This window comes from Dipodomys merriami, unplaced genomic scaffold (genome assembly GCF_024711535.1).
Source record: "Dipodomys merriami isolate MVZ:Mamm:240054 unplaced genomic scaffold, mDipMer1.0.p SCAF_554, whole genome shotgun sequence".
Lineage (NCBI taxonomy): Eukaryota > Metazoa > Chordata > Mammalia > Rodentia > Heteromyidae > Dipodomys > Dipodomys merriami.
In genome coordinates, this window is record NW_027206129.1 from 381,766 (window position 1) to 399,150 (window position 17,385).

The 17,385-nt window shown below is 43.3% G+C and overlaps 1 protein-coding gene across 1 annotated transcript in view; it reads left to right on the forward strand.

Annotated features, from left to right (window-relative positions):
* Positions 1–17,385, forward strand: part of LOC138811985 (inter-alpha-trypsin inhibitor heavy chain H2) — a 30,696-nt gene that overhangs the window by 12,819 nt on the left and 492 nt on the right. The window contains exons 7-20 of the mRNA XM_069999929.1: positions 42–149; positions 1,096–1,224; positions 2,231–2,347; positions 5,136–5,304; positions 6,092–6,217; positions 8,112–8,293; positions 9,594–9,779; positions 10,353–10,492; positions 12,546–12,715; positions 13,393–13,530; positions 14,800–14,913; positions 15,292–15,490; positions 15,983–16,155; positions 16,449–16,560. Of these exons, the coding sequence (XP_069856030.1) occupies positions 42–149; positions 1,096–1,224; positions 2,231–2,347; positions 5,136–5,304; positions 6,092–6,217; positions 8,112–8,293; positions 9,594–9,779; positions 10,353–10,492; positions 12,546–12,715; positions 13,393–13,530; positions 14,800–14,913; positions 15,292–15,490; positions 15,983–16,155; positions 16,449–16,560 (2,063 nt within the window). The remainder of the gene's footprint in view (positions 1–41; positions 150–1,095; positions 1,225–2,230; positions 2,348–5,135; positions 5,305–6,091; positions 6,218–8,111; positions 8,294–9,593; positions 9,780–10,352; positions 10,493–12,545; positions 12,716–13,392; positions 13,531–14,799; positions 14,914–15,291; positions 15,491–15,982; positions 16,156–16,448; positions 16,561–17,385) is intronic.

A 17,385-nucleotide genomic window follows, 5' to 3' on the forward strand; every position in this document is an offset into this window, starting at 1 on the left:
AGACCTTTAAAGCCGCAGCTTATTTTCTTTCTCACCTCCAGGCAAACGTGTGGATTATTGAACCTCAGGGAATAAGATTTCTTCATGTTCCTGACACTTTTGATGGCCATTTCGATGGTGTTCCAGTCATATCTAAAGGGGCCCAGAAGGTACCATAAATACTCCATGTTTCCACCCATCTAAGTGGCCATTAGCTGCTGGCCTCTGGTCTCCCTTGTGACCTGGCATTGGACTGAGGGCACTTGCTCTATGAACAGTGGTCCATAAGCAGAGGCTAGACTTCCCACTCAACATATTAAATAACTCCCATCGTTTCATTCCATTAGATCAATGACTATACTACTGACCAGCACCTAGAGCCTGCCTCACAGATTCATGGTGACTCTTTATGACTCATAGCAAGAAATACTCAGTGTAATTCTCTTGACCTTCCTGGCCAATCACAAGCAACTAGGGAGATGTCAAACTCCTCTAAGAACCTTTTACAGATTCTTTTCAGAGCCAGGAGCCTTCTCTTCCTGGCAGAAAGGCGACATTCTCTGAATCTCTTTTTAAAAGGCCTGATGCCTAGCAAACAACATCACAGCCTGGCACAGTTTCTTCTCAAAAGCCTTGGCTCTTCTACACATGGTAGATTAAGCTTACAGTCCTAGCTACTTGGAAGACAGAGGGTGGGAGTATAGTGGTTCTAGGCCAGCCTCGGCAAGACGTTGACAAGACCCCTTCAACTAATGAAACTCTGAGTTTAGTGCTAAGTACCATTATCTCGCTACATGTGAAGTATAAATAGGAGGATTGCAGTTCAGGCTAGTCCAGGCATAAATGCAAGACCAACATGAAAAATAACTAAAGGAAAAGAGAAATAAGGATATAACTCAAGGACTTAGAGTACCTGCCTTGCGAGCACAAGGTCCTGAGTTTAAACCTCAGTACTGAAAAATAATGGGGGTGGGGAGCTACTTGTGTGAGTGGATAGATGCACAGTGCCCACAAGGAAATCCCTCTTACCTGTGCAGAAGCAGGTGAGGCTACCACGCTCCCCTGCTGGCAAGGGCTGGACGCAAAGACCAATTTCTGATGCTCTGTTCCTTCCAGGCACATGTCTCTTTCAAGCCAACAATAGAACAGCAAAGAAAATGCCCCAACTGCTCAGAGACAGCAGTAGATGGGGAACTGGTGGTGATGTACGATGTGAACAGAGAAGAGAAGGCTGGAGAGCTTGAGGTGAGTGTGAACAGACTCATGTGAGCTACCACACTGAAGCCCAGAGACTCCTGCTTTCTAGCCACAAGGCCAGTGTCATGGCTCCACAGAAGAAACTCCACACAGATTTCTCTGGTCTGCCACTAGGCATCATCTTTTATGTCAGGAAAAGCTAGGTAAAGGTTCACGGGGTCTCATGCTAATCTATTTTCTCTCTCTCTGTAACAGAATCTATGTGTTTCCACAGGGATGAAGGATAGAGACGAAATAGTAGAGGCCACAGCCACACAGCCTATAGCTGGGGATTGTAGTGTCCTGGATAGAGTAGGAGGAAAAATTAGGCAAGCCAATTTTTAGAAGACAAAAAAGAGACAGAAATCTAGCGGGATGGCCTCCCACTAACTTCAAGAAAAATGCAGATTCTCTTGTGTTCTGACTTTTCACCTCATCTCTTGAGTTCTATGGCCTCATCTTGTTGGAGCATCAATAGAGCTCCAAGAGTACCTTGTTCTCCCAACACTGGAATCTTCCTCCCCACTCCTATTCGAGCCCTCCGCCACAATGGCAGGCTGACTCCAAGCTCATGCTCAGATTCCAATGTAGGAGCAATTTCTTTGGGGACGCCTTCCCATCTGAGGGAGATACTTGTCCTTTGGTCTCTGGGAGCCCTTTACTTTGCTAATCATGACACTAAAGACCTTTCCTGATCAGTATCACCACTGGCCGTGAGTCCCACAGGGATGAGAACTTTGCCTGACTTGTAGTGGGTTAGCAGAGCACCCAACACTCTATGGGCGGGAGAGAGCGGAGGATCGAGGAAACTGGTGGGAAAAAGGCCCAAACCTCCGGAGGAGAGGAACACGAAGGAACGGCAGAAGGGGGATCAGGATGTGTACCCAACTTCCACCCCTGCTCTTGGCTTCAGAAGCCTTGTGTCTCTGTTTCCCATCAGCCACCTCTCCTCTTATAGTTCCCTACCCGTAAACATTCATTGTGATCTGACTCACATGTACGTTCTATTTTCCAGATATTTAATGGATATTTTGTCCACTTCTTTGCTCCCGAGAACCTGGACCCAATTCCCAAAAACATCCTCTTCGTCATTGACGTTAGTGGCTCCATGTGGGGAATCAAGATGAAACAAGTAAGTGACCTGGCTTGCAAGGGTAGGTGGGACTCGCGCCTTCTTTTGATCCCCTCCATCTTGTCCCCCACCCCCACCTTATAGTAACAGGGATTAAACTCAGGGCCTTGGACTTGCTAGGCAAGCACTCCACTACTTGCTCCGTGCCTCTAGTTCTTTTGCTTTTTTAGTTCGCTTTTCAGGTAGTGTCTTGAGCTAAGTTGGCCTGTGCCATCCTTGAACCATGATCTCTGGCTCCAGAGTAGCTGGGCTTACAGGCATGAGTTACCATACACAGCCCTTGGATTCCTTCTTAACAATGCAATAATATCAGAGAGGAGGTGGGGGAGGGAGAGGAAGAGAGGGGGAGAAAAATACATTGAGAACCATGAGAGACACTTTGAGGGAACGACTATTTTAAACGAATGTGTGAAGGAACTAGGTGATTTAATTTGAAATCCTTCGGGAAATATTTGGAAAGCAAGAAGCAAGCATGCAGGTATCTAGAAGGCTGCAAGGACAGCCAGTTCACTGGGCCTGAGTCAGATATGTGACAGGCAGGGACAAATAACAGCAAATAACAGGAAGTTAGACAGTGGAGGAAAGCTATAGAAAATGGGACTTGAGAAGGAAGAGGTAGGGAAAATCCTGCAAAGCCTCCTGGGTCACATTCAGAACTCTGGCTTTTTATTCAGAGATAAACAGAGAATTTTACGAGGATTTGAATGAAGGAAGGGCATGACAGGTGAAGAGTTTATGCGTGTGACATGTGCCAAGTGGTCTCCAGCTGCTATATTGAAAAGAGGCTGGTGGTCTCCACAGCGTATCCCAACACACCTTGGTAAAAAGTTAGGGAGACTCCATCTTTTGTTGTTGGTGGTTGGTTGGTTGTGCGGCTTGACCTCACACTGGGCACTGTCCCTGAGCTCTTTGTGCTCAAGGCTAGAGCTCTACCACTTTGAGCAACAGCATCACTTCTGGTTTTCTGGTGGTTAATTGGAGATATGGAGATAAGAGTCTCAAGGACTATTTTGGCTTGGCTGCCTCTGAATCCTGATCCTGAGATCCCAGCCTTCTAAGTAGCTAGGATTAGAGGCATGAGCCACCAGCACCCAGCTGAGACAGCATCTTAATTAGTAAGTCAGCTGTGGTTGTATGAACCTATGATCCTAGCTATGTGGAAGGCTATAGATAAGAGGTTCAAGGTTTGAGGCCAGCCCAGCCAAGAACTCAGCCCTACCTAAAGAAAAACTAAAGCAAAAACAGGAGGGGCTTGCCCTGAGTTCAAACTCCAGTACAACTAAAACATGATAGCTTGGATCATGATTTGCAGGCATGCATATGGTATGGTTGAATTTTGTAATCTGTTTTGAAAGTAAACATTTTCTTTAGGATTGGCTGTGAGTTAAGAGGACAAAGAGTAGAAAGATGCACTTAGGATTTTACTTTGAACAGTTGGAAGGATAGAGTTTGCCAGTGATTAGCAGAGCCAAGGACAGCCAGGCACCAGTGGCTCATGCCTGTAATCCTAGCTATTCAGGAGGCTGAGATCTGAGGATCATGGTTCAAAGCCAGCCCGGGCAGAAAAGTCTGTGAGACTCTTATCTCCAATAAACCACCAGAAAACAGAAAGTGGCTCTGTGGCTCAAAACAAGGGAAGGACAATGGTAGAGAGTAATGAGAAGCTAATGAAAGGACTAATAAAGACACAGGAAGACACTGTACTAAGGAGACAGTGAGCCATGGGCCAAATGCTGAAGATGGGTGAATCTGATGAGAAGTCCACAGTGCTTGGCGACTTCAAGGTCATTAATGACCTTAACAAGGATGGTTGCAGTGGAACAATGAGAATGAATGCAAGAGAAAATTTAAGAGACACTGAAGCAATTTATTTCAAGGAATTGATTGAAAGGGAAGCTAGAAAATGCAGAAAGGAGGTACAAATGAAGTTCTTAGAAAGGTGAGAAATCACAGCCTGTTTTATGCTTATGGAAATGACCCAATAGAAGAGGGAGATTTAAGGGGTGAAGGTCAGTTACAGGAACTATGGTCTCATTCGATGCCAGGGAATAGAGTCCAGTTTGCAGTAGGTGATTTTGCAGTCAGTAGAAATACCGCTTGATGCTCTATACTATCTAGCAACAGGGAAAAGGAAATACTGGCTGATTGGCTTTTATGGTAGGAGGAGTTTATGGAAATTTATGTCTGATTCCTTGAGCTTTTTCAGTGGAGTAGGAGTTGAGGTCATCAGCTAAAGTAGAGGAAAAGAGAGGTGGTCAGTGTCTAGACAAAGAAGACAAGAAAGGGTAGTTTATGGCAGTGATAGTGGCATACAACCTGGTGTGTCTTGTCTTTGGGAAGCTGAGGAAGGGGAATCATGAGGACAGTACAATCGTGAGTTCCAGGACAACCTGAGCTACATAGGGAGACCCCATTTCTAAGCAATAGATATGCATCTCTCAAAGGTGAGAGATGCATAGATAGATAGATAGATAGATAGATAGATAGTAATTTAAGACAATGAGTAGATGGACTTGAGAATGTTTGTGATCCTTAAACTAGGATTCATCAAACTGATAGTACATAACAAAATCAGACAATAAAATATAAGTCTCCAAAAGTCCATTTATATGTTCATCATAGAAAAGGGATATGTCTGTGTTGACTGAGGTGGATGGAAGAGGTGTTCTTGAAGTTCATATTGAATCAATACTTGGGGGATAGCAAGGGTAATTAATGGTTCTCCTAGATTGTGTGCCGACTTAAGAGTTTATGGAATGAGACCCTTGCTTATTCTCCTTTGCAATAGACGGTGGAAGCGATGAAGACAATACTGGATGACCTAAGAGCTGAAGACCAATTCTCTGTGGTTGATTTCAATCACAATGTTCGAACCTGGAGAAACGACTTAGTTCCAGCTACTAAAACACAAATTGCAGATGCCAAGCGATATATTGAAAAAATCCATCCAGTTGGAGGTGAGCAAGTATGGCCTAAAGCCCAATGGGAAACGTTCATGCAGTTCAAATCTTAAAAATCATTACTGGAGATGAATACTATGACCTATACCTCTAATTCTAGCCCCAGAAGAGTCTAGATAACAGGATCACAGTCTATGCTGGTCCCTGGCCAAAAAAACATGTGAGACCCTATCCAAAAAAGAGCTAAAGCAAAAAGGGGTTGGAGACATGACGGAGTGTTTGCCTAGCAAATATGAGGCTGAGTTCAAATCCTGGTACTACCAAAAAGAACCATTATCCTTTACAACTATGGGTTTTGCCAGTCTGCAGTGATCTACACTAAATAATATATTTATTGTGGAGTACTGAACACTGTTTATGGAGAAAGTCCAGTCTACCATTCCAACCTTTTACAAAAAAAAGGCTGAGTAAAACATGATGATGATGATCATCATCCATCATCATCATCATCATCATCATCATCATCATCATCATCATCATCATCATCATCATTATCATTGTCTTCTTTTTACTTGTAGCACCTAAAATGTACCTGTACCTTTGAATTTGGTGTTTTGTTTTGAAAGGCTTAGTTTTCTCTACTGGGACACTTAAAATAATTTACTGCATAGAGGGATCTTGATCAGGCAGAGCAAAATTTGCATCACTTGGAAAGCAATACAGTGATTTCAACATTGAATAAGTTGTGCATCCATAACTACCTGACAGACAAACCTGAATCTAAGAGGTAATTACGTGTGTGAAAGGAAAGCCTGTGCAATAATACATTGTGTTACTTCTCCAGGCACAAATATCAATGAAGCACTCCTGAGAGCAATCTTCATTTTGAACGAAGCCAACAATATGGGATTGTTGGACCCGAACTCAGTTTCTCTGATCATTTTAGTTTCTGATGGAGATCCGACAGTGGGCAAGTATCACTTCATATTTCTCGTGACAAAGATTTTCACTGGTGCTTCTTAAAAAACATATTTTGCTTATGTGGAAACTCTAATGCCATTTTCTCGAGTTTGTAAGACTATTCTAAGCCCTTCTTTCCTACAGGAAGTCCCCTGACCTGGAAGCAATCCTCACTCCCCCCTCCCCCAAGTGAGCCCTCAGGTACTTTCAATGGTGCTTTCCAGTGTCTCAATTTCCCCTCCGAGATACAGGGAAAAGTTGAGTTTGAATTCTACGCATGAGATGTGAGAACTGCTAATGCACACTGGTGTAAGGCATTGATTTTCTCAGCTATAGGTATATGGAAAAATGGAGTTTATAAGAATGACAAATATGTGTTCCAGCCCTCTAAGGGTACCTCCAGAGGCCACAATATCACATTTTCTCTTGTTTTCCATTTCTCCTTGTTGCAGCTAGAGACACGACCACTGTGTGACACACCTTTAAGTGAATCATTGTTCTTACCCTTACGCCAGTTTCTTATTCACATCCTAATTGGGTTCAAACTCTCCCACGTTTGGTTTTCTGCTTTTATTTTTGTGTAGTTTATTTGTGTCCTTATGCTAATAAATGTAAGTACAAGTGGAGTAGATTGTGTTGGACTGTCTCCCCTGTGCCTGTCACAGCTAAACAGAACAGCCTGGCAGACTCTAACTAACAACACACCCAAAGTTGGAGAAAGACCAAAGCAACCATTTTATTAATAGTGAGACAGATAGTTAATATGTATTTGCTGTAGACTCGATGTTTTCTCCCTCAGATTAGATAACTTTTAAAATTCTACTTTGGAATAAAATCATATGAAAGGAAATATGATAGCCGGCACCCATGGTTCACACCTGTAATCTTAACTACTCAGGAGGCTGAGATATGAGGATCAAGGTTTGAAGCCAGCCCAGGCAGGAAAGTCCATGAGACTCTTATCTCCAATTAATCGTAGAAAAAAGCTGGAAGTGGCACTGTGGCTCAAGTGGTAGACTTCTAGTCTTGAGCGAAAATGATATGAGGGAGGGCACCCAAACCTAGAGTTCAAGCCCCAGGATCAGGGGCAGGGAGAGGAGGAGGGAATGATACCTATTCTCACTCTTATCCCTTCTTATTCATCCAGTTTCTGTCCTAGAGTGAGTCATTGGTTATGTCTCTAGAGATAAGTCATGCATTGCTGTATTGCTCTATAGACACATTTGCACATATATGTTTATGTGCACATAATGCCTGTGCACATGTGCATGTGTACATAGAAATGCATTCTAGAAATATACTATGTTTCCTCCTCTTTGAAAGATGTCTTTGAGTGCTAGTTGCAGTGATGCATGCTTGAAATACTAGAGGGAGGATTTTTACTTCAATGGCAGCCTTGAGCAAAAAAGCTCAGAGACAGCACCCAGGTCCTGAGTTCAAGCCCTAGGACCAATAGAAGAAGAAAAAAAGGAGGAGGAGGAGGAGGAGGAGGAGGAGGAGGAGGAGGAGGAGGAGGAGGAGGAGGAGGAGGAGCAGGAGCAGGAGCAGGAGCAGGAGCAGGAGCAGGAGGAATCTTTGTAATCATTCAGTATAAATACATAAAAATTGTTGTGTTCTTACTAACCACATGGTATTGCACTGTTTAAATGTAAATTGTTTTAATATGGTGCTATTCCCAAATGACATATGCCATGTTTGCCATTGCCCATACTTCACTTTGTCATGTATGAGTGCATTTATAAAAATTCTTAGAAGTTGAGTTATTGAATCAAAAGGCAAATGCACTTTTAATTTTGATCAATTATTGTTTTTGCTATATTACCTTTTCTGGATTTTCTTAAAACTTGATAATAGTAGTTCTGTAGTTCCTTATTTTTTTTTCTTTCTGTCACCCCCAACTTTAGGTGAACTAAAACTTTCCAAAATTCAAAAAAATGTAAAGCAGAACATGCAAGACAATATCTCCTTATTCAGTTTGGGGATAGGATTTGATGTTGACTATGATTTTTTGAAGCGACTGTCTAATGATAATCGTGGAATTGCCCAAAGAATTTATGGTAACCAGGATACATCCTCCCAGCTTAAGGTAATAGTTTTTCTGGTGTTTCCCCCCTTACTAGAAATTAAGTGCCCAAATCCTAAAGGAGACAGCTAAGTTTAATTCAAATGTGTTAGTATTTCAGCCATGGCCAAGGAAGTCTTCAAGTCCTTTCTTACTCATTTCCCTCCATTCTTGTATTTGTGCACTACAAGTCTACTGGAGGCAGCAAAGCAGACCAGGGCACAGGCTTCCCTAGTCCTGAACCAACAGGTCTCTCCATTCCCACATAGCAGTTGCTCTTCCTGCTATGATGACTACTTGCTTACTCTTCACAATGCATTGGATATTGTGTGTGTGTGTGTGTGTGTGTGTGTGTGTGTGTGTGTGTGTGTGTGTGTGTATGTGTGCATGGGTGTGGGTGTGCCAGTAATGGGTCTTGAACTGAAGTCCTGTAGGCTGTCCCTTAGCTTTTTCCATTTAAGACTATACTCTACCATTTAAGCCACAGATCCACTTCTTGGTTTTTTGTTTTTTGTTTTTTTTGGTAGTTAATTGGAGTTAAGAATCTTACATGGGGCTGGGAAGGTGGCTCGGTGGTAGAGTGCTTGCCTTACCTGCATGAGGCCCTGGGTTCAATTCCTCTAGCACCACATAAGCCAAAAAAGCCAAAAAAGCCAGAAGTGGCACTGTGGCTCAAGTGGTAGAGCGCTAGCCTTGAGCTGAAGAGTTCAGGCACAGCGCTCAGGCCCAGAGTTTAGGCCCCATGACCAGAAAAAAAAATTCACAAACTTTTCTGCCTGGGCTGGCTTCCAACTATGATCCTCAGATCTCAGCTTCCTGAGTATCTAGGATTACAGGCGTGAGCCACTGGTACCCCATGGATATCCTTTTAAAAATCATGTAATATAGACTGAACTGTGGCCTCTCAGTTTTCTTAATCAGGAAAGGTTCAAATTACTTGGTTAAACTGAACAAGAAAACAAGCTCAATGCCAAGGACCCTATATCAACCTGAGGATCCATAGAACATAATGTTCTGACTCAGGGAACCACAGCCCAGCTGACTTATCTTTATGAGTAGCCATGAGTTTTTCATGCTGACCATAACAGAAAGGAAAAAACACTTGGCCCTTAAATCATAAATCACTTCTCAACAACTCTGTCTCTGAGGAGTTTTTCACTTAGGTATCAAGAGTATTTTTCCTTGTCTTAGAAACCCATGAGAATAAACAAATAGCTATTTACCAAGCATGTGAAAACCCTGAGAAGATTGTGTAGAGCTACAAAGTGGTATGAACATAATTCACTTTTCTGCATGTCCTTTCTCCCCCTTTTTTAAATTGTAGAAATTCTACAACCAGGTCTCTACTCCCCTGCTCCGGAATGTTCAGTTCAACTACCCCTCCCCGCCCATCACTGATGTGACACAGAACAGTTTCCACAACTACTTTGGAGGTTCCGAAATTGTAGTGACGGGGAAATTTGAGCCAAATAAGTTGGAGCAACTACAGAGCATCATCACAGCTACTTCGGTACCTCTGCTTTTCTGCTTCTTCTGAAAATACTAACCGGCTCCTAGGATCCTGCATGTTAACAAGCCAATCCTCTGTGTGCCCAGAGTCCTATGTGTGCAGAACGGACCCCACAGGAGAGAAGGAATGAGAATATCTCTGCCATCTTCCTAACTCCTCTGTAAACTCTCACTTTTACACCCATCTCCCAGCCTAGCCTCGGAGCTATGTCTTAATTCCCCAGAAAAACCTCTTCTCCATCTCCTCCTCAAAGGATAGTGTTCTAAGTCACTCACAACTGGTACCAGAAATGTGAATTCAGGGCTGGTAAGGTGGCTTAGTGGTAGAGCACTTGCCTTGCATGCCTGAGGCCCTGGGTTCGATTCCTTAGCACCACATAAGCAAAAAGAAAAAAAGCCGGAAGTGGTGCTGTGGCTCAAGTGGTAGAGCTCTAGCCTTGAGCTGAAGAGTTGAGGGACAGCGCCCAGGCCCAGAGTTCAGACCCCACAACCAGACCCCCCCCCAAAAAAGAAATGTGAATTGATGAACTATAGTTCACCTTGATGTTCTTCCATGGAACCTTCCATCCTCCAGGCTAGCACAGACTTAGTCCTGGAAACCCTGGCCCAGATGGATGACTTGGAGGATTTTCTGTCGAAAGACAAGCATGCAGATCCCAACTTCACCAAGAAATTGTGGGCCTACCTCACAATCAATCAGCTGCTGGCAGAGAGGTAAGGAAGGAAAAGCAAATATTCCTCTCGGATATTTGACATGAGACATGGAGAGTCTGGAACCCAGAGAGGCAGTGATTAATGTAGGGTTTGCATTACTAATGTTCACTGCTCCCCAGAACTGCAGCTAAAACTGGGTTAACTCATTTAACCTGGATACAAGGTCTGTGGGGCACACGAATTTTAAGTGTACAGTTTAATGGATGGTTGTGTATGTGTAGCTTATGCAGCCACACTTCAATCCAGACATAGAATCAGGGTCTTTTTCCCCTTCCTCTATTTCCAGTGGGAACCATTCTTCTGATGTCTGTCATCATCCGATAGTTTCACCTATACTAATTTTCACATATTTCACTCAATATGGTGTCACGAGATTCATCCACATGACCGTGCATACTGGAAGTTCTTTTGCATTTATTCTTGGGAGCAGGTTACTGCCCAAATAGAAAATATAGTCATGTGATTCTGATGTCCCTTAAGGAAGGTCACCACTAGCTTCCAAGCAAGCTGCATCTCAGCTCTAACATAAGAATTGCAACACTAGAGTAGTGTATAGTTTCTTGTCCACTTGCCTTGGAATTATATGGGGATGTCTGATAGAAATCACCATTCTCAAGCCCCACTCCACTTAAGAGATCAGAGTCTTGGTGAGATGGAGCAAGGTCATCTGAACTAGCTGGGAGGAAATGAGATACTATTGTATAGTCGGGCTCACAGAGAAAATCCCTGATGTCAAGAAGATTATAAGATATACACAGGGCTGTAAGCTGTGGCTTTGAAGTGTGCAGGACTATCTCTGCTCCTGGACAGAGGAACACTGGAAGTGTTTAAAAGCATAGCGCAAACTACTTCAGGAATTAAATATTGATTTTCTCAAAGCCCTCTGAAACGATCAGTGGCTTCCTGGAGCTCAGGAAAGTGGGTGATAAATAGGTGTAACATAATACTTTTAGGGTAGTGAAACTATGAGATACCACAGAGGTGGATATTTGGCAACCTGCATTTGTCCAATCGCAGGAAATGTACAACTCCTAGAGGAACCCTGATGTAAGCTATTGACTTGTGTGCTAATGCCTAAGCGCCAACTGTAACAAATGTACCATGCTGGTGTGGGACACCCACAGTCAGGAAGGCTATGCATGGGGTATTTAGAAATTAGCTTAGAACCTTCTGCTCAATTTCACTGTGAACCTACATCTGCTGTGGTGCATATATATATATATATATATATATATATATATATATATATATATATATATATGTAACATAATATACAATATATAATTATATGTAACATAGTATATTATATATTACATATATAATTATATAATAGCTCATTTATTTTATATATATAATATCTGTCATCCTAGCTATGTGGGAGGCTGAGATTCTGAGGATCAGAGTTCTAGGCAAGCCTGGGAAAAAGAAATGATGAGATCCCATCTCAAAAAAAAGAGCAAAAAGAGGAAGTGGGGCTGAGGCTCAAGTGGTAGAGCACTGGTCCACAGCTGAAGAGATGGGGGACAACACCCAGGCCCAGAGTTCAGGACCCACAACCAAAAAAAAAAAAGAAAAAAGAAAAAGTGAGAAGTGGCACTGTGGCTCAAGTGGTAGAGCGCTAGCCTTGAGCTGAAGAGCTGAGGGACAGCGCCCAGGCCCAGAGTTCAGGCCCCACAACCAAACCAAAAAAAACAAAAAAACAAACAAAAAAAAGAGCAAAAAGATCTGGGTGCATGGCTCACAGAAGAGCACCTAACAAACACAAAGCCCTGAGTTCTAACCCCAGTACTGCCATAATAATGATGATGATGATGATGATGATGATGATGATGATGATGATGATGATGATGATGAACCATCCCCTTGAGACTGCATAGCTAAATGAAATGCTGCTCTTACTGAAGGCAGTTAGCTCTGGTTCCTTCTCACCTGCAGTATTCCCTGCTCTCTGGCCGACTCCTGGGGGAACACTGGAAATGCACCTGATAAGTCCGACACCAGAGTTCACCTTGAATGTAATGATGTTCTATTATGTCTTCCTTCCTGAATGCAGAAGCCTGGCTCCGACAGCTGCAGCCAAAAGGAAAATTACCAAAGCCATCCTGCAGATGTCTCTGGAACACCATATTGTGACGCCCCTCACGTCAATGGTGATTGAGAACGATGCCGGGGACGAGCGCATGCTGGCCGATGCCCCTCCTCAGGACCATTCCTGCTGCTCAGGTGGGCGTGCTCAGGTGGGAGGAGCAACAGGCAACAGCACCGGGCTGCTTGCTGGCTGCTTCTTTTGCTCTTTCTCTCAACAGTACTGAAGCTTGAACTCGGGACCCCTTCCCTTGCTAGGCTGCTGCTCTACAGCTCAGTCGTGCCTCCATCTCTGTGTGTCCACGGTTACTTTTTTAGAATTGGGTCTCAGTGCCCTCCTGAGTTTGTACTTGAGCCAAACTCCATCCACTTTAAGCTTCCAGTGATTGATTGCTGGGATGACAGGTGCACACCACAGCCTCCAGCTGCCCTCCACTGAGACAGGGTCTCATGGACGTTTTTGCCTTGAACATTAATCCTCCCAACTTCAGCCTCCCAAGTAGCTAGTATTATAGACATGATCCACTGGTACCTTCCCGATGTTAGAGTCCTAGCACTTCTGCCCTTTCTCATCCCATACTATTGCTTGCCTCCACTTTGACCTTACAATCTACTTTGAGCATGCTTTATTACTTTGGTCTTTGCACACTTTTTTTTTGTTCACATATCTCCCAAGGGAATTTTGAAAACCCATGACCTCTCACATCATTCATTCATTCATTCAAATGTATTACCATACCCAGGTTTGAACTCAGAGCCTGATGTTTGCTAAGCAGGGCCCATAAAACTAATGGCTGCAAGCTCTTTCCATACAGGCGCCCTCTATTTTGGCAGCAAAGTCGCTTCAGCATCCATCCCATCGTGGGCCCAGCCCTCCCCAACACCAGTGATGGCCTTGCCTGCTGTAGGAGCCCGACCGCTGGAGTCCACGCCCCCTCCGCATGTGATAAGAGGTAGGACAGCTTCATCACAATCTTCCTTCTGTCCATCCATCAGAGAACCCTGTGTAAGTGAATAAAATCACCAGATCCTGGGAAATAGAGTGGCTTTTACGGGCACCATTGCCTTCTGCTGGAAGATGAAAGCTATTTATTGGAGCTTGCTGGAGCTGTCATAAAAGACACCCCAGGCTGGGCATGTAAATAACAGGCATTCACACATCTCCATTTTGGTAGCTGGAAGTTCAAGGTCAAGATGCCAGGAGGGTGGTTTGTATTCTGAGGTATCTTTGCTGGGCTTGGAGGCTGCCGTCTCCCCATGTATCAAACCCTCCGTTCTTTTCTTTGTGCTTATTTCTTTTTCTAAGATAGTCTCAGATTTTTGCTTAGAGCTGATCTCAGACAGATCTCTATTTCCTGAGTAGCTGGGATTACAGGCTACATTACCAAGCCCAACCTGTATTTTTCATATATGTGTGTGTGCTTCTTATCCCTTGTATCTTTCTTGTTCATTTTTTTACCTCTAGGATGTAGCCTAGAATGCATGTAGCCTAGTATTAGCCACCAAGTAATTTCCCACTATATTTATGAAATGACATAAAACTCTGATAGATGATCCATAATAAAGGTACAGTGAGGGTATGAACTGGGAAAAGTAGAAATGAGGTGCTACTGGGTCCTCAATGCCTCAGAAGTACCCCGCATATAGAAACACACAATAAATATGTATTCTACTTGAGTTAAAGGTGTCCAGGAATAAAATAAAATAAAATGCTATCCAAAAATCACTTTCCTGGGGCTGGGAAGGTGGCTCAGTGGTAGAGCGCTTGCCTTGCATGCATGAGGCCCTGGGTTCGATTCCTCAGCACCACATAAGCAAAAAGAAAAAAGCTGGAAGTGGTGCTGTGGCTCAAGTGGTAGAGCGCTAGCCTTGAGCTAAAGAGCTGTGGGACAGCGCCCAGGCCCAGAGTTCAGGCCCCACGACCGGACCCCCCCCCCAAAAAAAACAAAAAAACCCAAAAATCACTTTCCTGCTAAGTGTGGTGATATGTGTGTGTGTGTGTGTGTGAGAGAGAGAGAGAGAGAGACACAGAGAGAGAGAGAGAGAGAGAGAGAGAGAGAGAGAGAGAGAGAGATCCCCTGCAATCCAGAGGCTGAGGCAGAAGGATTGGGAGTTCAAGGCCAGCCTGCGCTAGAGTCAGACCCTGTCTCAAAAGCAACAATAATAAATCACCTTCCTTCTTATAATTCTGGTTTTATTCATCTTATTTATGCATCTTCCAGTTGAAAATGACCCACATTTCATCATTTACCTGCCAAAAAGCCAAAAGAATATCTGTTTCAATATTGACTCTGAACCTGGGAAAATCCTCAACCTGGTCTCTGATCCGGAATCAGGTAAAGGAACTGAGCTATATTTGAATTAGATGATTAGATATTTGTCGTGCTTCACAATTTGTCGCAATTGGAGTTTCTTTCTCACCTGAATAGAAATCCCATATTTTTCACACTTTGGGAATTAGTGAGACATTAAATTGAATTATAAATATATTCTTATGTTTTGAACAACTATAGCTTAAAATATGTATTCTGAGCATGAACTAGCTTAGTAATGAAATAGATCAGCTCTAAAATGAGATTTATAAAGTAAAAATCCTGAAGCAATATAATAACAATTGTTTTCAAATTATTCAATCTTATCCATTTGAGCCATGGTTTCCCTACTTGCAAATAAATGGCAGGAACCCAAGAGAGAAAAAATTTTTTTATTCACAGGAATTTTAGTCAATGGTCAGCTTATTGGTGCCAAGAAACCTGAGAATGGAAAACTAAGCAGTTATTTTGGAAAACTGGGATTTTATTTCCGAAGTGAGGACCTGAAAGTAGAAGTCAGCACAGAGAACATCACTCTGAACCATGGCTCTCGGACATCTCGCTTATCCTGGGCAGACACAGCCCACATTGCTCATCAGAGGCAAGTACTATTCTGCAGTCCTGGACCCAGGGATGCAGAAATAAGTCCATACAACAACCTCAAATGGAACTGCACATCATCATTTCAAACACAAGGAAATATAAGGTCAAAGACCTTTGGTTTGGGTCACTGTTGTGTCTCAGAGCTAGCTAGCCTAGTATAGAGCATACAGGAAGCACTCAATACATGTATGGGTGTTAGATCACTGAACAAATTCTTGTACTGAAATCTAGTAGCCAACTCCTTGTTGGAGAGTGTCCTCCAAACAGTATGACTGTGTCATGGGATCTGCTGATTGGTTGTTCATTACAGGCATGCATATTAGCAGGACTTTAGAGCTGGGAACTGAACTAGCAACATTTCATAGCAAAAGCAAGGTGAGGCTCCAGGAAAACCAGTGGCATTGTACAGTGATGGAGCCAGTCATGATCATGGAAGGGAGAAGTCTGTCCTAGAATCATTTAGTTCCATGTTGACTTTCTTTCACACTAGGGTGCTTGTCTCAGTGAAGAAACAAAAAGTGGTGACTCTCACCCTGGGTAGTGACATGTCCTTTTCCATTCTGCTGCACCGAGTTTGGAAGAAGCATCCGGTCAATGTAGACTTTCTGGGGATCTATATCCCACCCACAAACAAGTTCTCACCCAGTGTGCATGGACTGATTGGTAAAGTATCTCCACTCTCGGGTCAGGTGTGGGCCATTCTAGGTCACCAGTGACTTGGGTGAGTGGAAAGCAGAGGAGCCAACACAGCAATAGCAGTACAGCGATTACAGGAACTACCTGCCCTTCTAGACTTCCTATGAAGGCCATCCCTTCCTACTGATGCTCCTTTTACCTCTAATTTCTACCCTGGAAATTCTGGGGCCAAATGTCACCTGGATCTCAGGATGAGACTCTTTTTTTTTTATTTGACCTGGGGTTACCTGCTATTAAGTGTCAGGATTTTGTTTTTCTAGGTCAGTTCATGCATGAGCCAAAGATACATATTTTTAATGAGAGACCAGGAAAGGATCCCAAGAAGCCAGAAGCAAGCATGGAAGTAAAAGGCCAGAAGCTGACTGTCACCAGGTAGGCCTTGCGTGCCAATACCAGTAGCAAAACAGGTCTCTGGAGGACTGGACTTGCACCAGCAAAACAATAGATTTGTGAGCTAAGACAGTGGATTCTTAGTGAGTTAACATCACAGTGGAACTATTGAGACAACAGTGGGTTATCAATAGCCACTGATGAGTGTCAAGTGTGGTAAAGAGCATCTATTATAATAAATACGGCAAGTGCTAGCTCTCCATCTCACCTCTACAAGCACTTCATAGAGTATACCAGAACTTGAAGGTGGGTTCATTCAGGGTAGGCTGTGTGTCATATGCCTTCTCAAATCCTTCAAGTGGAGACCACGAATCTACTCAGAAGTAGCTGGCACTGCCCTTAAATAGCTAAGACATGCATTCAGAAGGCGAAGGCAAGAGTCTCAGGTTCATCCTTCAAGTGCCATACAAGGTTTGCTACATGATTTTGGAATTCTATTCCTACCTACTTTCTACTTACTCTTGCTGGAACTATCCATATGGGTCAACTTCTATGAAGGTTATTTGAATTATCTGAGGACACACGGCTAGCTACGAGCTAGCACACTCTGTGAGTCAATGGTAATCCTAGCTGCTCAGGAGGCTGAGATCTAAGGATCATACTTTAAAGCCAGCCTGGACAGAAAGTCTGTGAGACTCATGTCTCCAATTAACCAGGAAAGAAAAACTGAAAGGAGAAATAATGGCTTAGGTGGTAGAGTGCTAGCCTTGAGTGGAAAAAACTCATAGATAGCACCAAGGCTCTAAGTTCAAGACCCAAGACCAACATAAATGAAAACAAAAATTTTTTAAAGGGCATACTGATGAT